Source organism: Loxodonta africana, chromosome 7 (genome assembly GCF_030014295.1).
Source record: "Loxodonta africana isolate mLoxAfr1 chromosome 7, mLoxAfr1.hap2, whole genome shotgun sequence".
NCBI lineage: Eukaryota > Metazoa > Chordata > Mammalia > Proboscidea > Elephantidae > Loxodonta > Loxodonta africana.
In genome coordinates, this window is record NC_087348.1 from 113467363 (window position 1) to 113488650 (window position 21288).

Here is a 21288-nt window from a genome sequence, read left to right on the forward strand (position 1 = left end):
ATGAATTTTATTGAGCTGGCGAAAGAACCAACTTTTGGTTTCATCGATTTATTTCTATTTTTTCTATTCTTGATTGCATTGATTTGTGTTCTTTATTATTTCCTTCCTTCTATTTAAAAAAAAAAAAAAGTCACCACCAAGTCGCTTTCAACTCACGGCAACCCCATATATGTCAGAGTAGAATTGTGCTCCATAGGGTTTTCAATGGCTGATTTTTTGGAAGTAGATTGCCAGGCCTTTCTTTGGAGGCACTTCTGGGTAGACTCAAACCTCCAACCTTTTGGTTAGCAGCTGAGGGCATTAAACATTTGCACCACCCAGGGACTCCTCCTTCGCTTGCTATGGTTTTATTTTGCTCCTTTTTTTCTGCTTTCTGTGGCCGAGCACAGAAAGTCCTAGGCTATGTTGTTTTTTTTTTTTTTTTTAACTTTCTGTAGACAGATAAATCTTACCGAGAAGATGTGTATGATCTCTTTCCCGGGACATTCCAAACCATTGAACTGTTTGCCGATCACCCAGGGACATGGCTGCTACACTGTCATGTGTCTGACCACATCCATGCTGGCATGGAGACAACCTACACCGTCCTCCAGAACATAGGTACTGTTGTCTGTCTTTGATGCCGGCTGTAGTGATGTCTTCCTGTAGACCCTGAAAACAGGAGGCCTGAGAAAATCCCGCACATAGCCCCCAAGGAACTCAGAGTCAAGTAAGAAAGAGAGATGTATAAATATGTAGCCATAAAAAGAATGACCTGTAGCATTATAGAGTGCAGAGTACAGAGTTCAATGGTAGCCAAGGCTTCACAGAGGCCATGATGCTTCAGCTGGATCTTAACAGATGAGCAGAAGCTTGAAAGGTGGGTGGGGTAGGAACAGCATGTATGCTGGTATGAAGCAAAACCATGAGAATCCAAGGAAGACTTGCATGTAATGGTGGGATAGGTCCTCACTGGTAAAATGGAGTAACTCCTGAAACAACTCACATCATGAAAATAATGTACTCTGCTGTTTATTAAACAATCAACTTGTCTTCTGTGTCCAGACAACAGGATTCCTTATTCTACCAAGTCTCCTTCTGAAGAAGCATCTCATCCAGTCACCGTGCCCTCTGATGGTAATGATACCCTCTTCCGCATGTTGAATGTAAATGCCTAAATATTTCACTCCTCAGGGGAAGGTAGATGCCCATTGCCTCACTTTTCTTTCTTTCTTTAAAATTTTATTGTGGTAAAGTACATGTAACAAAACATTTGCCACTTTAACCATTTTTAAGTGTACAGTTCAATGATATTGATTACATTCACCATGCTGTGTGACCATCATCACTATCCATTTCCAGATGTTTTTATCACCCCACACTTGCTTTTCTTTTTCACAGAAGGACCCAGTAAGGAGAAGCTCTATTTCTTTGGCAAGAACCTGGGTCCCAGAGGAGCCAAGGCAGCCTTGGTCATCCTTTTTATCATCGGACTTGTCCTGGTGATAGCGACGCTGGTTCTCTCCCTCAGACTCCGCTCTGTGAGGAAGCAGATGGAGTACCGGGTAGTCCAGTCCTGTGCTCTCCCCACGGATGCTCTGTGAATCTTCTGGTCTTGCTCAGACAGGAAGAGGTGATGTTCCACGGCGGGATGGCTGATGGCAGCCAACAGGGAAGCTGGACCACAGCAATGTTCACCAAGGAAGGTTGTCACTGTGTCAGGGATTGGGTGTCTGATCCTCTGAACATAATCCAATGCAATTTGCTTTTATTTATTTCTGAAAATGGGCTGTGAATAATCCTCAGGTATAAAATACAGAAAAAGGAGAATTGACATGACTGAGAAATGGCAACTCTTAAGTCTATTCTCTGAATGAGTTCACTGAAGTGGAGGCACCCTCTAAAAGAGACCTTAATTTTTCATTTTTCATAATCTTTAGATTAGACACTGTTTCCTTTGCTAACCATAAAGTTTCCAGGTGGACCACTTCTAGAAATATTTATAGTGCCTCAGCCATCTAACTGGAAGGGTCCTAATTTTACAACACTGTTATGTAAAGCTGCTTCCTGTAGTTGTTTCAGGGAAAAAGAACTTTCTGAGGAACCCATTGCCTTTGAGTCGATTCTGACTGGTAGCGACCCTAGAGGGAGCTCATGGAAATGTCTACGTCAATATCTGCTGATAGAATTTGACTAAATGAATTTTTGAGGCTTTAACCAGCCTTCCTGGCCTCTCCCCCTTTTATGTCAATAGCCTGTACACTGTTCATTCCAAAAGGCATTTAAAATTTTTTTAAGCATTTTTAAAAAATTGCTGCTGTTTTTATACAAACCTGTAGTGATGCTTGAATGTTTACAACTCACTTCATGTTATCTGTTTTTACAGTATGTTTCTGTAGCTATGTCTGTATTTTCAGAAATCGACTTGAGAATTTGTATTTCTATCTCAGAATCTGGGAGCGTTGGGATCTGTGAACTCACAGGCTCGATTCTCCCCGAGAGTCAGGGACTTCTCTGAATCTTTAGTGGGAGCTTCTGAGGGAGAGGGAAGCTTTGCAGGAGGAGAGTCCAGGCTTGAACCTTGAGCCTGGTTTTCCATTCGGTGAGGTGCATCTTCCCAAGTTTCCATCTCCTGTGAAATAAAAACGGTCTCAGTACATGAGACACGCTGGGAGAAATTCATCAGTGCCGCTGACTGAGGAGCGGGCTCTCATGGAATCCTAGATTTTATGCTTCTTTATGAAAGACATGGCCTTTGATTGGAGAAAAGAACAAGAAAGGCATAGGGAGGAGGGATGGCTTGAAAAAGAGATTCCTGCGTGGCAATTTTTGGACCATGGAATCAGCGTTGTAGATAAGCCTTAAACTTTTCCAGGCTCAAATGCCAAAATAAAATGTGGAATAATTAAACTCAGCCCTCTACCAGGCAATCGGCACTCTCTGAACAGCTGCCTAAAGCTTAGGTGTAAGACTGATAAAAGCAACATTGTTTATTACCAGACTGAGAAATTGCCCTTAGCTCAGGGCAAGAAATCCCCTGCAAGGGCAGATGAGTGATGTCGGTTCATCTGTCTTCGCAGTGGGCCATTTGAATGTCCAGGTGAACAAGTGGGACCTAATAAATACTCTGGTGGAGGGATCTTTCACTGTTTTTCATCTTCATCTTGGTAAGGGGAAAAGGGTAATTTGATAGAAGCTATCATATTAAAAAAAAAAAAATTTTTTTTATCATATAGAATAGTATGTGAATGCTATTAGTTCTGTTCTTACTTTGCTTGAATGTCATATCAAACAGGAAACCCAAAGGGTTTTGAAATCCAGCCTGCTAACCACTAGCAATGTGATTTTGTAGTAGGTGCTAGGCAGTTTTCATACCCATGTAGGCTGTATAATTACATACTAGTAATTACGTTATATGCCTTATTTATTAAAGTAAGACCATTAATTGTTTAGTCGTTCGGTTTTTTCCTTTTCACTTAGTTTATTTTTTTAAATGGAAAACAAAACCAGAAAGTAGTTTGCACGATTTCTCTATTTAATAAAGTTTCACATATTATAAGATGGCTGTTGATGTGATTTCTTTCACTCCAGATTTGTTGTTGTTGTTAGCTGGCATCGAGTCAGAGCTCATGGCTACTCCACGTACAACAGAATCAAACGCTGCCTGGTCCTGCACCATCCTCACAACTGCTGGCTAACTTGAGTCCGTTGTTGGCAGCCACTGTGTATTTTGAGTGTCTTCCAACCTAGGGGCCTCATATTCCAGCACTATATTAGATACTGTTCTATTGTGATCTATAGAGTTTTCACTGGCTAATCATTTAAGATTATCTATCACTAATCCAGAGAGGTTGGGGTTGATAAATGAATTATCTTTCAGATATTTAGCAAGTACCCCAGTTATACTTGTTAGAGGAAATGAAACAAAACAATATATCTTTACAAACAATATGACTCCTCAAACATTGTTTCCCCAAACATACCACCGTCTTTTGTTCTCTGCCTCACTCCTTTGAGTGTCTTATAAAAGGGAAGCAGAGGGAGACTTGACTACAGATGGAAGATGCAATGTGACAACGGAAGCAAGATTCTATGCTGTTGGCTTTAAAGATGGAGGAAGGGACCGCAAGCCAAGGAATGCAGTTCTAGAAGGTGGAAAAGACAAGGAAGTGAATTCTTCCCTAGAGCTTCTGGAGGGAGCATGGTCCTGCCACCACCTTGATTTTGACCCAGTAAAGCTGATTTCAGACTTCTGACCTCCAGAACTTTAAGAGAATAAATATGTGCTGCCAAGTTCATGGTAAATTGTTACAGCCCTCTCCATCAGTTGTTTCACCTGTCCTCACAGATTTGAAACCTATCTTTATGCCAATAAATTAAAAACTTGTGTCTCTGACCCTGACTTTGAGCTTCAGACTCACAAATCTTGCCAGCAGGATCCCTGCAGCAGTCCCCCAGGTTCCCCACTGTCACTCCTGTCTGTTCCAACCACTACCCACGCAGCAGAAACAATGCTTTCTTAAATACGCACATCTGACCACATCATTTCCCAGCTTAATATCCTTTAATGTCTTTCCATTTCACTTTGAATAACATAAAAACTCCTTATTTTGGTCTATAGGCCCAGCCTGATTTGGCCCATACCCATGTCTCCAACTTCATCTCAGGCTCTTGTCAGTTTTTTATCAGTTCCTATGCACAGAGCCTGTGGTGGTGCAGAGGTTAACAGCTCGGTTGCCAACCAAAAGGCTGGCAGTTCGAATCTACCAGCTACTCCTTGAAAACCTTATGGGGGCAGTTCTACTCTGTCCTATAGGGTCGCTATGGCAATGGTTTAGGTGTGGGTATGCCCAGCTAGTTCTTTCTTGCTGCAGGGCCTTTGCACATGCAGCTTTCTGCACCTGGCACGCTGTCCTTCAGTCCCCCATCCTTTGCCCCATACCTTTTCCTAGTTCAGACATAAACTCCCCGAGACTGCCCTGTCTAAAGTGGGTCCCTCTGTCATTTCCTATCTCCATTGGTTTCTTTTGTAGCACTTGTCACAGGACATTTTATCTGTTACCTTGAGTTTTGTCTCTTGCTTGCACTGGAATGTAAGCTCCTAGAAAGCAAGGATTCCTGACCTCTTTGGCTCACTGCTGCATCCTCAGCATGGGTCATACTGCAGATACATGATAGTTACTCAGCAAATATTTCTCAGATGAATGAATGAAAATGTAAACAGAAGAGAAAGTCTAGTAGGGCTTCTGGGGCCACACTCGATTGACTATTATTTTGTGTTGCAAGAAATCTCATATTCAAATGCCAAGGATCTGAGACAAGCAAAACAGAGTTCTGAGAGTGTAGCTGTGAAGCCCACAGCTGCTTTGTCCTTCTGACAAATGACACTGGGGCAGAGGCGGGGAGCACTTGGGAGGAGGAGGTCTTATTTAATACCGAAATGCACCTTATAATGATTTTTTTAAAAAACAAATGTTATCAAAAACAAGAAATAGCTGAGAAACTGGCACAGCTAAGAGGAGCCTAAGGAAACGCGATGACTAAATGTAACGTGGTATCCTGGAACAGAAAAAGACGTTAGGTAAAAACTAAGGAAATACGAATAAACTAAAAATACCTGTTTCTGGTAAGTCAACTCATAGTGACCCTATAGGACAGGGTACAACTGCCCCATAGGGTTTCTAAGGAGTGGCAGGTGGATTCGAACTGCTGACCTGTGGTCTTTAATTAACAATAATGTATTAATATGGGTTCATTAACTGTAGCAAATGCACCACACTAATGTAAGATGTTAATAATAGAAGAAACTGGGTGTAGGGTATATGGGGGCTCCCTGTACTATCTGTCCAATTTTTCTGTGAATCTAAAACTGGTTTAAAAAATAAAGTTCTTTTAAAAAAGCAATGTCACATACGCTGTCATTGATACCTTAAACTCCTGAGGTTTATAATGTCAGCTATCAAATACTGAGTGATTACAATGTGCCAGGCACTGTGGACATCACATTTATTCCTCAGGACAACCTGATGTGAGGGAGGTAGTGTCATTTCTATTTGGCAAATGAGGAAATCGAGGCTCAGAGATTTCCAGTGACAAATCCTTGGTTCCACAAGTAAGTGACAGATCCAGGGGTTGAACCCAGGGTCTTAGTGAGAAAGGGTGCGTTTAATGAGCAGGGGAAGAACTGGAGCTGAGGTTTGAAAGGAAGGTGAGGATTGCAGACCTGGCTATTATGAGTTCTATGTCCTGTGAGACACCCACGTGGAGAGCTGGGTAGGCCCTTGGATGTGTGCTGGGACAAAAGGCCAGGGTGCTGCAATGCACTAGCCCCAATCCCCTCTACAAGGAGCAGAGAAGGCAGCCCAGCTCAGCCCCAAGGAGCCCTCAATGCCAGAAAACCAAACCCATTGCTGCTGAGTCAATTCCAACTCATGGTGACCCTACAGGACAGAGTAGAACTGCCCTATAGGGTTTCCAAGAAGCAGCTGGTGGATTCAAACTGCCAACCTTTTGGTTAGCAGCTGAGCTCTTAACCACTATGCTACCAAGGCTCCAAGGAGCCTTCATGTCTGATCAAATGTTGCCACTTATTTATCATCAGCCACTTCCTGTAAGTGGCTCAGAATCAGCTCCCAGCACCCCCCAGCATCTACCCACCCAGAGACATTCCTCTGCCGGGCCTTGGGCCTAGGCTCCACTTGAGTAGGCCGGGTAAGGAGAAGCAAGGACCGGAGCCCTGCTAATTGAGGCCTGCTATCCAGTCATTCGCTTCTCACAGGCTCACCACCTTGCCACAGCACCCCTTCCCCCTACAGCTTCTCCCCTCCTTTTCCATACACCTTCTCTTCACCCACTCCATGTGCGATAGTGGTTTAAGAGTTCAGAGGCTAACCAAAAGTTCGTTAGCTCGAATATACCAGGCGCTCCTTGGAAATCCTGCGGAGCAGTTCTACTCTGTCATATACGGTCACTATGAGTTCGAATGGGCTCGACGGCAAAGGGTTTGGGTTTTTTTTGGTTATGCTCTTTGAGGCTTTTGCAGTTCATTTTTAACATGACTTCACCATGCAGAAATGTTGGGGGGGTGGGGTGTAAAAGGGGATCATTCCATCCATAAGGGTAAGGGATCTTTTCAGATATGATTTTAAAAATCCCGGTGCCAGGAAGACAGAAGAATGGGGATGGGAAGTACACGAGAATTTTCAGAAGGAGTGCCACTAGGTGCCAAGATCATCCTTTTTGCAGGGATGGACCGGAGGGACACGGGATGCTGCCGCGCCCACCACGCCCCGCGTCACTGCGATTTCCGGAAACTCCGCGGCCTTGGGTACTGGGTTTCCCGGGATGGTTCCGGAAGAACGCCAGCGAGCGGGCTGATAGGGCACCGGCAAGTTCCAGCTGCCGGGGCGCAACCCACGGGCCGGACCGAAGGGTAGCGCCTTGATACCCGGCTGGTTCTTGCGTCCGTGGACCCCAAAGAAGCACGGAGCCCGGGATCGCGCACGCTGCGCCGCCGCTGCGCCTGCCTCGGGGACCTGCGCTGGGCGAGCGCGCGCACCTCGCGCGCCGGTGTCCGCGCCCCACCCGCGGCGGAGGCAGCGAGCACGAGAGCTCGTGCGCGGGGAGCAGCTTGGCGGCCCAGCCCCAGGGAGTCCCTGAGCAGAGGCTGCTCAGGCTCCGGCGGGGGTCGCTAGGAGCCTGAGCGCACGGAGACACAAAGGTGGGCGCGATGCAGGGACAAACAGGGAGCCGAGAAAGGGAAAACGAAAGCCGCGGAGCGAGCCGGTGACTGGTGAAGGCGCTGCGCAGCCCTCGTGACGCCGGCGGTGCCCGGGCCTGCTCTGGTGGGCCTGCCTGGCTGAGTCCGGTGGGCCTGCCTGGCTGAGTCCGGAGCGCCGTAGCCATGGCCATCGCCCACCTGGCCACAGAGTATGTGTTCTCGGACTTCTTGCTGAAGGAGCCCGCGGAGCCCAAGTTCAAGGGGCTGCGGCTGGAGCTGGCCGTGGACAAGATGGTCATGTGTATTGCCGTGGGTCTGCCGCTGCTGCTGATCTCGCTCGCCTTCGCGCAGGAGATCTCGATCGGTAAGGCCCGGGGCCCGAGGGGCAGGCCGGGGCTGTTGAGAAGTGATTTTATTTCGCGCCGGCCTGAAATCTTCGCAAGTCCCTGGCTCTGCTTGCAGTTACGGTGGGCGTGAACTTGGGAAAGAAAAACCAAACCAAACCCGTTGCTGTGGAGTGGAATCCGACTCATAGCCATCCTATAGGACAGAGCAGAACTGCCCCATAGGGTTTTCAAGGAGTGGATTCAAACTACTAACATTTTGGTTAGCAGCCGAGTTCTTAACCACTGCGGAGGTGGCCCAGTTTTATGGACCGAAGCGTTCTTTGCTTACGTGCTTCATTTGTACCCTTGTGGACCCTGTTTGGAAACCCTGGTGGCACAGTGGTTAAGTGCTACGGCTGCTAAGTAAAAGGTCGGTAGTTCGAATCCGCCAGGTGCTACTTGGAAACTCTGTGGCCTGTTCTACCCTATCCTGTAGGGTCGCTATAAGTCGGAATCGACTCGACGGCACTGGGTTTGGTTTTTTTTTTTTTTTTTTGGACCCTGTTTAAGGCGCTCTGGTGGCGCAGCACTTAAAGTGCCCGGGTGCTAGCCAGAAGACCCGCATTCAAGTCAGCCAGCCGCTCAGCGGGAAAAAGATGTGGCTGTCTGCTTCCGTAAAGATTTCTAGCCTTGGAAAACCTGTGGGGCAGTTCTGCTCTGTCCTATAGAGTTCCTGTGACTTGGAATGAGCTCCACAGCAGAGGGTTTGGTTTTGGTGGACCCAGTTTCAGGACCGCTGGAGATCCCTCGCTAGAATCTCCACTCCTCAGGCCCCTGCACCACACTGGTCCAGACTGTGGCTTAGTGTTCGTGTCCTACCTTTTTGATCGGCCCCCTTGCCACCAGATTTGCTGAGAAAAACTGCCTCCCCCCTTTTCCTTTCGCACAAAGTTTAACAGTCCTCTAAAATTTTGTACCAGAGAAGTTCCTAAATGGCTCAGTGGAGGTGGTGGAAAAAAGTGCCCATGGGAAGTGTGTTTCTTTCAGTATCTGTTTTAATTGATGTTTACTGAGACTTTAAGTTTCCAGTGATACCAGCACTTGGCAAGTATTAGAGGGATACTGAAATATTCCACCCGGACAGCCTTATTACCAATCTGAGATGAACAGGTGACCTTCATATAAATTTTCACTTGATCAGAGTGACATTTTTGAGCGACTGGAAAGACTGGTGGTTTGGGGAGCATCACATGGCTAATCAGTGGCCGACCTTCCTCATCAGCTGTTCAGATTGAGCACAGGAGAGTATTCATGAATAGATAGGAAGACAGTGTAGGAGGGCTAGAGACAGTTGTGTGGGGGGACTGAGGGAGAGGCCAATGGGGCTGGACCTTGGGAAAACCTTTCTGTCAGAGGTCGGCTGGCCTGAGCCTTAGGTGAGGTTTGGATAAGCAGCAGCTAGACCATTTGCCAGAATCGACTTAATGGCAATGGGTTTTACCATTTGCCAGGATTTTGAGAGGGCAGAGAAAGTTAGAAGTTTCTGGGAGGGGCAAGACCCTGAGACTGCAGAGGCAGCTGATTAGTTAGGGATCCTAGGATCTGGGAGTGACTGTGGGCCAGAATCAGATTAGAACAGACAAATGCAGACTCAGTGGTTTAAGATGTGGGAAGTTATTATTTGAGTGGAGGGTGGACTAGTTAAAAACAGTATTTAATAAGTATAACCAAACCCTGGTGGCATAGTGGTTAACAGCTACATCTGCTAACCAGAAGGTCGGCAGTTCGAATCCACCAGATGCTCCTGGGAAACTCATTGGGGCAGTTCTTTCCTGTCCTGTAGGGTCGCTGTGAGTTGGAATTGACTTGATGGCAGCGGGTTTGGTTTTGGTTCTAACCTGGTGGTAGCATGTAGGGTTGGGGAAGAAGGGGAGAGAATGAAGTTAGGAAGAATGGATGCCATGAGAGGGGCATCAGGTGAGGTCTTGTACATGGATGGGGGTGAAGAGTAGAGGGGAAAGAATGGGAAGCAGTGATTCTGAGAGGTCAAGGAGCAAAAACCAGCACTTGGGTAACTGGATTTTAATAGAGAATGAAGGTCACAGACTGGTCCAAATGGTGCAAAAGCCACAGGCCCGTGAGTGGAGAATAGTGGTCCTGATGGAATAGTGAAGCTGAAGGGAGGGATGGTCAGAAAAGGGTGATGACCTCGATTTTGTGATCTACAGCACTGAGCGTTTAATTTGGCAGAAGTTGCCAAATTCATTGTGGAGAAGAAATTTTCAGTTTTCTTTGTCTTTGGGCAAGCATAGTCATGAGGGTCTCCTCTTGCCTTCCGGATGACTGGAGGTTGAAGCATCCCATAGAAAGGAAAATGACTTAAATACCATGGGTCCTAAAGATAATCTCTTTCTGCAACAAATGCTTTTTGAGTGCCAGCTCTGTGCTGGACCTGGTTCTGGGACCGAGGACCAGGGATAAATGAGGCATGGTTCCAGATGTCCTGGGAAAGAATACAGTGTTCTGATAGGGACAGAGAGCCGTAGGAGAGAGGAGTTGGCCACTCTCTGTGACCAGCTCCATTTCTGGCTGATGAATTAGAGGGAATCCCAAGGTACCTGTACCAGTAGTGCCTTCTTGTTGTTAGTTGCGACCAAGTCGATTCCTGAAACATCCGAAGTAATGGGTGGGATTAAAGGCATTTATTTGAGATTTGGAGTGGGCGTACCCAGAAAGGGCCTGAGTTTGCTATGTGTATAGCAGATATTCCACCTGAGGGGAACTGGAAGGAGTGTAGATGTGGTTCTCACCCTGCCCTGTGGGAGTTTACCATCCAACCTGACGGAGAATGGACATGGCTAACAGGCAACATTATTCGGCAGTCTGTGATCAGTGACAAGGTGGGCGTTGAACTAGGGGCACCAATCTGGTGAGGATTGGCAGGGACTTTCATAGAGAGCTGCCAAGCAGACTTTATGTTTTCCAAGGTGCTTTAGGAGTTTCAAGGGGACATAGAGGATAGGCACATGGGATGAAGCCACCAGGAGCATGTAAGGCCTATCAGGTTGAATACACATTAAGATAAAGAAGGAAAGTTTTAGAGAGAAGGAGAGGGGGACATGAATTAGTAAGTGGAGTAAATGGAGTTGGTCATGTCATGTAGTATTTAATTTTGTACAAATTCAGCTATGCACTCAGCCAAAATAAAAAATAAATGAGCAAAAAAGGAGAAGAAAAAGAACCAGAAAGAGAGAGCGAAGTTATTTAAATGAAGCAAGCATTTTTGCCTATCCTGGTAGCACAGTGGTTAAGAACTACAGTGAGCTATGCCTGCTAATCGAAAAGTCAACAGTTCGAATTCACCAGCTGCTCCTTGGAAACCCTGTGGGGCAGTTCTACTCTGTCCTCTAGGGTCACTATGAGTTGCAGCTGGCTTGACAGCAGTGAGTTTGGGTCAGTGAGCACATGCCCTAGAAGGAATGTGAGATGGGCCTGCAAACTGGTCTCTTAAAACCTGGCTTTATCCTCCCTGTCATGAAAATATCCCACTCCATGGTTCTGGAAATACTGTTTCATCGTCAGTAAGGAATCGCCTAGACTCCTGAGGGGTAAGAATCAGAATCAGTACAAAGCTGGTTCCAGTGAGGCAGAGGTCAGGTATGTCTCTGCCTTTCCACTTCCGCATAATTTCTGATACCAGCCGCTCCCCCCACGGCACTTTCTGCTTATCTGCAGGGTTTGATAATTCATTGCAGTGGCAGCACAGGACTCACAGACCATATTCACTGTTATGTGGTTTACTAGGGAAGTAACAGGTTACAACTCAGGATCAGGATCACCTAGGAAGTAACAGGAACAACTGGAGATCAGGAAGCACATAGGCAAGGTCTGGAAGGCGCCTCTGAAGCAGAGAGCACATTGCTCCTTTCTTCAGTGCAGGACAGCATCCAACCAGGACAGCTCTCTGTTACTCTTCTCGGCCTCTCCACTGCTAAGTGACCCAGCTCATGGCCAGTTTAGCAGCTTTCTCAGCTCTCTTAGCTGCTCTCTGCTGTCGGGCTTCTCCGCTGTCTAGTCTCTGCCTACAAGCAGATCTTCTCGGCCATGCAGGCCCCAGGCCCCCTCTTGGCCTGTGTAGGCCCGTTTTCAGCCTCCCTGCCATCAGTCTCTCCACTACTAACTAGCCCAACTCATAGTCAGTGTAGCAGCTTGCTCAGCTGCTGCTCTCCTAGTGGCAGCTTTCTGCTGTTGCTGCCAACTCTGCCAGCGGGCGCCTTCCGGGCCTCTTACCGTCTTCAGTGTTATAGCCTTTGTCCTGTATTACAGCTTTTTTAGGAGGTTTCGTTTATAGGGCTCCCTGATCCAGACTGCTTTACTCCAGGCTCTTGGTCTTGAGGTTCCCCCCGGCATCCTTTAAAAACCTATGTGGGGTTAGCTGTGTCTATAAGCAAACTCCATGTAAATTTCAAGGCATGGTTTTCCCGATCAGGACCGTGGCCAACCAGTCCCCTCGGTGGACTACGAGTCATGGTTTTACATACCGTGTTTCTGACTAGTAAACCTAGCAGTCCAGTTAAGGTGAGTAAAGTAGACCAATCACAGGGCAGACCGACCCAGGGCCAGACAAAAGCATCAAACCATCCCATTGTTTACAGCTCACCAGGGCAATGTCAGTCAACCTGGGAAATCCCATGGGCAAAAGTAACAAACCCTCTGGGGTAGAAAACAACCTGGCAACCCCCCTACCCCCATGCCCCAGGCTGCTTCTCTGAAGAACTGGGGTAAAGGTAACTCTTCAGGTTTTAGGGGAAAAAAATCTCCCAAGCTGTTTTTCCAAAGAACCAAGGCAGAAGACCACATAAAGGAGCTCATTTCACCACACATTCTTTATTATTATTATTATTGTACTTTAGATAAAGGTTTACAGAACAAAACTAGCTTCTCATTCAACAATTAGTATACATATTGTTTTGTGATACTGGTTACCAACCCCATGACATGTCAGCACTCTCCCTTCTTGACCTTGGGTTCCCTATTACCAACTTTCCTGTCCCCTCCTGCCTTCTAGTCATTGCCCCTGATCTGGTGTGTCCCTTTAGTCTCATTTTGTTTTGTGGGCCTGTCTGATCTTTGGCTGAAGAGTGAACCTAAGGAGTGACTTCATTACTGAGCTGAAAGGGTGTCTGGGGGCCATACTCTTGGGGTTTCTCCAGTCTCTTTCAGGCCAGTAAGTCTGAATTTTGTTCTGCATTTTTCTCCAGCTCTGTCTAGGACCCTCTGTTGTGATTTTGCTCAGAGCAGTCAGTGGTGGTAGTAGCCAGGCACCATCTAGATGTATTGGATTTAGTCTGGTGGAGGCTGTGGTAGTTGTTGTCCATTTGTCCTTTGGACTAATCTTTCCCGTGTGTCTTTGGTTTTCTTCATTCTCCATTGTTCCTGACAGGGTGAGACCAATGGAGTATCTCAGATGGCCACTTACAGGCTTTTAAGACTCCAGACAGTGCTCACCAAAGTAGAATGTAGAACATTTTCTTTGTAAACTATGTTATGCCAATTGAGCTAGATGTTCCCTGAGACCGTGATCCCCACAGCCCTCAGCCCAGCAATTCGGTCCCTTAGGGAGTTTGGCTGTGTCTGTGGAGTGTTCGTGACCTTGTCTTGGACAAGTTGCCACTACACATACTTTATACATTGAATTATAATCTGTCCATGTGACTGCCTCACCTGCAGGGTACTTGTGTTCTGTTCTTCCCTAGAAACTGGCGTCTTGCGTGGTACAGTTCATAAACATTTCTTGATTAAATGAAAGGTGATAGCTTTGGCAAGAGGGATACTTTATTTGGTTCATGCATTTGCAAAACATTTATTGAGCCTGGCGTGCATAGTGCCGCTCCTTGGCAGTGTGGAGTCCGACTTATGTAAGACATAGAGCCTGCCTCTTGGAAGCATACTCTAACCAAGGAGATGGATGCATGACCCAACCTAATCCAGGAGTAATAGAATCTGGGCTGTATCAAAGGTGTGTTCCAAAGCCTGCTACTGTGGGAAGGTAGATTGAGGGATTGATTCTGACTCAGAAGGACCAGCGAGGGCTTCAGGGCACAGAAGAGTCTTGAGCTGAGCTGAGGGAGGATTCCAAACGTATGGAGCAGTGTGAGCAAAGCAGGGAGGTACGAGATGGTGTGCAACTGTGAGAGCTTTAGGGGCATGGTTGCCTAGAGAGGTGGGAGTTGAAATGAGTCTACAGGGGTATGAAATAGAAAAGCACACAGTACATGCCATTGTTTTCCCATTTGAGTTGGCGTGTGTGTGTATATAAAATTAGAAATGAAAAAATCACCTTTAATGATTACACAGCAGATTTGCCTCTTTTCTCTTTGCATTGGTAAACTCGTATGTATATATATAAAAAAAATAGATTCATCTAATTACAATATCAAATCCTTCTCACCATGAAATAAAGTTCATTTTCACTTACTTTCTAAAAGTTAAATTTTGTATTAAATGCTATACTATAAAATATGATTCAAGTTCTGTGACAATTTCGACTACTTTAAGATTCCAATAAATAAATAAAAATATTGCATATCCTGTTTTTAGAATTAAGGGGGGCCCTCTGTGTGTGGGCGGGAGGTGTTGAAGGTTAAAGGGAGAGAATGGCCTCACAGGATGAAACATGTTTGGCTTCATATTAAAGGCTTCTCCTTAGTCTTCGGGCTGTTTTCTCTCTCATTCTCAACCCACTGGGCTTCTCTCAGAAAAGAGCGATAGAACCCGCCCAGCCACTGAGACCCACGGCCAGGGCAGTGAGCTAACCTTGATTTAGCCCCGCTGTGCGCCAGCATAGTGGCTGGTGCTTTACTTATATTAACCCTTTCATGGGGCTACTGAAGGTGAGGGTCCACGCCATGGGGACTCTGGCTCCTCGGCCTCCCCAGCAGCTCATACAGGCCAGTGTGATGGGTGCTAGTGTGGGGCTTCCCGGGATTGCTATTGAGGATTACTGCAGGGTCCAGGAGCAGAGGGAGCTCTGCTTGCTTGTCCGCCACATCTTGCCGTGCCTACACCTTGTTGGGTCATCAAAGAAGTGACGTGGTCCGGGGAGGGGAGAGGGGGCCAGGTACCCACAGGCTGAGGAGGGGCAAGTGGGGACGGGTGCCATGGGCCAGGGTGGGGCAACTCTGGTAGCTCATAACAACAGCCTGGGGCTGCCCTTTGGCCCTGACTCACCCAGTGATGGCGACCGTGACAAGCAGAGATATTCTTGAGGAGCCACTAGCAGACTCTTAAGTTCTGAATTGGGGCTGGGAGCATCTCAAAGGCTTGTGGACAGTGTACGTACTAACTGTTGGACTGTTAATAAGAATTAAAAATTAGGCCTGCAACTTCTACCCAGCCCTTCCAAAACACTGTAGGGCCTGCTCCGCTACTGGGTAAGATTAGTTGGGGTGAGGGGGGAACTATCCAAGAAATGAATTCTGTAAGCGTGCTCCCTTTAGACAGACCACACCCTGACTGGGATTCAAGCTCCTGAAGTCTTTTGATGGGATCTTGGATACCCTGCATTTGGATTATGCAGGGCTTCATGCTGAGATGTGCTTCCTCAGGGGATGCTTTGATTCTGTGGTACCCTCACCTGACGTGTAGCCCCTGGGAGAGGGCAGCCCCATTCTCCTCTTGGGATGTTTCTTGCCCTGAGCTAGGCTGGCTGGACCAAGTGGGCAGTGGAGACCACCCATCGGACCCCTGGGCAAAGAGGAGCTCTCTTTGCTGCCATCCCAGTGGGCAGCCACAGTTCTGGGAAGAGAGGGACTTGGTCTCTCTGAGTTAGCTCTGCTTTGTTGCTGTCATTGCAGGGTGAGCAGGAGCCAGAGGACAGATATAACTGCAGCTGCTCCTGATGCTATTAGCTTACAGTTCCCCTTGTGCTTACCTACAACTGAGTCAGCAACTGGTGGCTTAAGTTGTCGGCACTGTGTGGCTGAATTTAGGCACATCTTTGGGAATATTCTCAGGCTGGTTTCAGCACGTCCCAGATGATGAGTAAAGGTGATTGATAATTTTTGGGATGTCCATAACAATGGGCAAATAGTCAGGGTCTCACAGAGTAGGCCTCGTAACAACACATCCTCAACTCACACTTAGTACCAGAGAGCTAAGAGGGCCCTCCAGGACGCCTTTCAGAAGGACGGGTGCAATCTACTAGTGCTTGTTTTTCTGTTAATATTTCTGTTGTACTTTAATTGTGTAAGTCAGCCTACATACCTTCTCATGGTAGAGAATTCCTAATCCTCCTTCACCTGTGCGCTAGAGGTAACTGCCATGGATAACTGTTACGGCCTTATAGTTCCCGTTTTCTGCATTAATATAACACTTACACTCTTTTTTTTCTTTAAATAACAAATTGAGTCATAGTGATTGTTGATGGTTTGCCATGATTGTCCTGTGATTTGCTTTTTTCCACTTAGTATATTTTGGAGAGCTTTTCATGCCTGTGCATAGGTATCACCTCACATTTTTAATGGCGGCGGCGGGATGGGGGGGTGGAATAATATTCCATAACCCAAACCCAGTGCCGTCGAGTCCATTGCAACTCATAGCGACCCTACAGGACAGAGTAGAACTGCCCTATAGAGTTTCAAAGGAGCGCCTGGTGAATTCGAACTGCCAGCCCTTTGGTTAGCAGCTGTAGCACTGAACCACTACGCCACCAGGGTTTCCATAGCATGGTACATTTTTATCATAATTTATCTAAATACTTCCCTAGTGTTGGACATTATTGTTGTTTCAAAGTGTCTACTATTACACATAAAGCTTGTTTGTACACAAACCTTTTTTTACGTAAATACTCGCCTCCTTCTAACATTGAAAGGAAAGAAGAGAATGGTATTGATTTCCAGAACAGTGAAATCATTTTCCATTTTGTATTCCTGAGTTCTGCTATTGCAAGTAAGTAGACAAAAATGTTGCCTTGTAGACCCTCTACCCCTGACTCCCTCAAAACCAAAAACAAGCAAACCAGTTACTGTGAGTCACCTCCAACTCATGGCAACCTCATGTGTGACAGAGTAGAACTGTGCTCCACAGGGTTTTCAAGGGCTGATTTTTTAGAAGTAGATCGCCAGGCCATTCTCCTGAGGCATCTCTGGGTGGACTCAAACCACCAACCTTCTCATTAGCAGCTGAGCAATTAACTGTGTGACCCAGGGACTCCTAACTCCTACATTCAGCTACGGTCATGTACTGCATAACATCCATTCCGGCAGCCTCCCATCGCATATATGTCTGTGGTCCCACAGGCTTTTTTTGTTTGTTTTTCTTTGTTTTTAAAGGGAAAGCAGCTCTCCTTTAGTTTATTATTTCCTCCTAATTATTTTAAAGACCCAACCTCCCAGAGTGAACTGCAGTGGGGCTCCGGGGTGCATCCCGATCCCCACAGAACCTAGTCCTTCCCCACCTCTCCCTCCGCCTGGCTTTATTTACCCGCTCAGCAGCCATATAGCCATTCATTCCCAGCACAGGGCAGCACCTGCAGGCTCCTCTGCTCCTGCAGTGGGTGCTGGCGGGGGAGTAGGCCAGGCCCGGGATGGTCACGGGCTCCCAGAAGGCACTGTACCAACAGCTCAGCCACAGCCAGGGCCACCATTGCCAGCTCTACACACACAAACACACGTGCACACGCATGCACCCGCATGCACCCGCATCCCCTGCCCTGCACCCAGACGTACGCAAAGTCCCTAATCCGGCTGCCGTAACCCAGCAAGCCTGGCCTCCTGTATCCAGTGGATAGTGGGCAGGTGGGGGCTGCAGAACCCGGGCTGCACCTGCTCCTCAGGTGGCTGGAACAGCAGGCAGGGCTGGACAAATTCTACTCTCTCCTGGCTTGCTCTCTCTTGCTCTGCCTCTGCCCACTCAGCCGCTGCTGCTGTCACCGCCCATTCCTCCTATAGCAGCTTCAGCAGCAGTGATGAGAACAACAGGAAGTGGGCTCCCATAATGTTTGTTTGTTTGTTTGTTTTTTATTATTTCTATTGTGCTTTAAGTGAAAGTTTACAAATCAAGTCAGTCTCTCACACAAAAACTTACATACACCTTGTTACGTACTCCCAATTACTCTCCCCCTAATGAGACAGCCCACTTTCTCCCTCCACTCTCTTTTCGTGTCCATTTCATCAGCTTCTAACCCCCTCTACCCTCTCATCTCCCCTCCAGGCAGGAGATGCTGGCATAGTCTCAAGTGTCAACCTGATCCAAGAAGCTCACTCCTCACCGGCATCCCTCTCCAATCCATGGTCCAGTCCAATCCATGCCTGAAGAGTTGGCTTCGGGAATGGTTCCTGTCCTGGGCCAACAGAAGGTCTGGGGGCCGTGACCACCAGGGTCCTTCTAGTCTCAGTCAGACCATTAAGTCTGGTCTTTTTATGAGAATTTGGGGTCTGCATCCCACTGCTCTCCTGTTCCCTCAGGGGTTCTCTGTTGTGTTCCCTGTCAGGGCAGTCATCGGTTGTAGCTGGGCACCATCTAGTTCTTCTGGTCTCAGGATGATGTAGTCTCTGGTTCATGTGGCCCTTTCTGTCTCTTGGGCTCGTAATTACCTTGTGTCCTTGGTGTTCTTCATTCTCCTTTGATCCAGGTGGGTTGAGATCAATTGATGCATCTTAGATGGCTGCTTGCTAGCATTTAAGACCCCAGACGCCACTCTTCAAAGTGAGATCCAGAATATTTTCTTAATAGATTTTATTATGCCAATTGACTTAGATATCCCCTGAAACCATGGTCCCCAAACCCCTGCCCCTGCTACACTGGACTTCGAAGCATTCAGTTTATTCAGGAAACTTCTTTGGTTTTGGTTTAGTCCAGTTGTGCTGACTTCCCCTGTACTGTGTGTTGTCTTTCCCTTCACCTAAAGTAGTTCTTACCTACTATCCAATTAGAGAATAACCCTCTCCCAACTTCCCTCCCTCCCCCCTCTCGTAACCACAAAAGAATGTTTTCTTCTCAGTTTAAACTATTTCTCAAGTTCTCATAATAGTGGTCTTACACAATATTTGTCCTTTTGCAACTGACTAATTTCACTCAGCATAATGCTTTCCAGGTTCCTCCATGTTACGAAATGTTTCACAGATTCCTCACTGTTCTTTATCGATGTGTAGTATTCTATTGTGTGAATATACCATAATTTATTTATCCGTTCATCTGTTGATGGGCACCTTGGTTGCTTCCATCTTTTTGCTGTTGTAAACAGTGCTCCAGTAAACATGGGTGTGCATGTATCTGTTCATGTAAAGGCTCTTATTTCTCTAGGATATATTCCGAGGAGTGGGATTGCTGGATTGATGGTAGTTGTATTTCTAGCTTTTGAAGGAAGCGCCAAATCGATTTCCAAGGTGGTTGTAACATTTACATTCCCACTAGCAGTGTATAAATGTTCCAATCTCTCCGCAGCCTCTCCAACATTTCTTCTTTTTTGTGTTTTTTGGATTAATGCCAGCCTTGTTGGAGTGAGATGAAATCTCATTGTAGTTTTGATCTGCATTTCTCTAATGGTTAATGATCGTGAACATTTCCTCATATATCTGTTAGCTACCTGAATGTCTTCTTTAGTGAAGTGTCTATTCATATCTTTTCCCCATTTTTTAATTGGGTTATTTGTCTTTTTGTAGTTGAGTTTTTGCAGTATCATGTAGATTTTAGAGATCAGGCGCTGACCAGAAATGTCATAGCTAAAAACTTTTTCCCAGTCTATAGGTAGTCTTTTTACTCTTTTGATGAAGTCTTTGGATGAGCATAGGTGTTTGATTTTTAGGAGCTCCCAGTTATCTAGTTTTTCTTCTGCATTCTTAATAATGTTTTGTATACTGTTTATGCCATGTATTAGGGCTCCTAACGTTGTCCCTATTTTTTCTTCCATGATCTTTATACTTTTATATTTTATATTTAGGTCTTTGATCCATTTTGAGCTCGTTTTTGTGCATGGAGTGAGTTATGGGTCTTGTTTGATTTTTTTGCAGATGGATATCCAGTTATGCCAGCACCATTTGTTAAAAAGACTGTCTTTTCCCCATTTAACTGTTTTAGGGCCTTTGTCAAATATCAAATGCTCGTATTTGGATGGATTTATGTCTGGATTCTCAATTCTGTTCCATTGGTCCATGTATCTGTTGTTGTACCAGTACCAGGCTGTTATGACTACTGTGGTGGTATAATAGGTTCTGAAATCAGGTAAAGGTCTCCCACTTGGTTCTTCTTTTTCAGTAATGCCTTACTTATCCGGGGCCTCTTTCCCTTCCATGTGATTTGTTTCTCCATCTCAATAAAGAATGTCGTTGGGATTTGGATCAGAATTGCATTAAATGTATAGATTGCTTTTGGTAGAATAGACATTTTTACAATGCTAAGTCTTCCTATCCATGAGCAAGGTATGTTCTTCCACTTATGTAAGTCTCTTTTGGTTTCTTGCAGAAGTGTACTATAGTTTTCTTTGTATAAGTCTTTTACATCTCTGGTAAGATTTATTCCTAAGCATTTTGTCTTCTTGGGGGCTACTGTAAATGGCATTGATTTGGTGATTTCATCTTTGATGTTCTTTTTGTTGGTGTAGAGGAATCCAGCTGATCTCATTTCTTATTCGGGTTATTTGCTTCCTCTCCTGTTTTTCTTTTGTCTGTTTGGCCAGTGGTTTATCAATTTTGTTGATTTTTTCAAAAAACCAGCTTTTGGTCTTGTTAATTCTTTCAGTTGTTTTTCTGTTTTCTATTTCGTTTGGTTCAGCTCTAATTTTTATTATTTGTTTTCTTCTGGTGCCTGTGGGTTTCTTTCGTTGCTCTCTTTCTATTTGTTCAAGTTATAGTGATAGTTTTTTGATTTTGGCACTTTCGTCTTTCTGTATGTGTGCATTTATTGATATAAATTGGCCTCTGAGCACCGCTTTTGCTGTGTCCCAAAGGTTTTGATGGGAAGTGTTTTCATTCTCTTTGGAGTCTATGAATTTCTTTATTCCATCCTTAATGTCTTCTATAATCCAGTCTTTTTTGAGCAGGGTGTTATTCAGTTTCCAAGTGTTTGATTTCTTTTCCCTTCTTTTCCTGTTATTGATTTCCACTTTTATGGCCTTATGGTCAGAGAAGATGCTTTGTAATATTTCAATATTTTGGATTCTGCTAAGGCTTGCTTTATGACTAATACATGGTCTAGTCTAGAGAATGTTCCATGTGCACTAGAAAAGAAAGCATACTTGGTTCCAGTTGGGTGGAGTGTTCTGTA

At 45.9% G+C, this 21288-nt stretch overlaps 2 protein-coding genes across 2 annotated transcripts in view; both read left to right on the forward strand.

The window, feature by feature from the left end:
• HEPHL1 (hephaestin like 1) overlaps positions 1–3821 on the forward strand; it is a 109657-nt gene extending 105836 nt beyond the window's left edge. The window contains exons 18-20 of the mRNA XM_064288828.1: positions 438–600; positions 1045–1116; positions 1381–3821. Of these exons, the coding sequence (XP_064144898.1) occupies positions 438–600; positions 1045–1116; positions 1381–1583 (438 nt within the window). The 3' untranslated portion in view covers positions 1584–3821. The remainder of the gene's footprint in view (positions 1–437; positions 601–1044; positions 1117–1380) is intronic.
• Positions 3822–7536: 3715 nt separating this feature from the next.
• Positions 7537–21288, forward strand: part of PANX1 (pannexin 1) — a 57457-nt gene continuing 43705 nt past the window's right edge. The window contains exon 1 of the mRNA XM_064288829.1: positions 7537–8063. Coding sequence (XP_064144899.1) covers positions 7883–8063 — 181 coding nt within the window. The 5' untranslated portion in view covers positions 7537–7882. The remainder of the gene's footprint in view (positions 8064–21288) is intronic.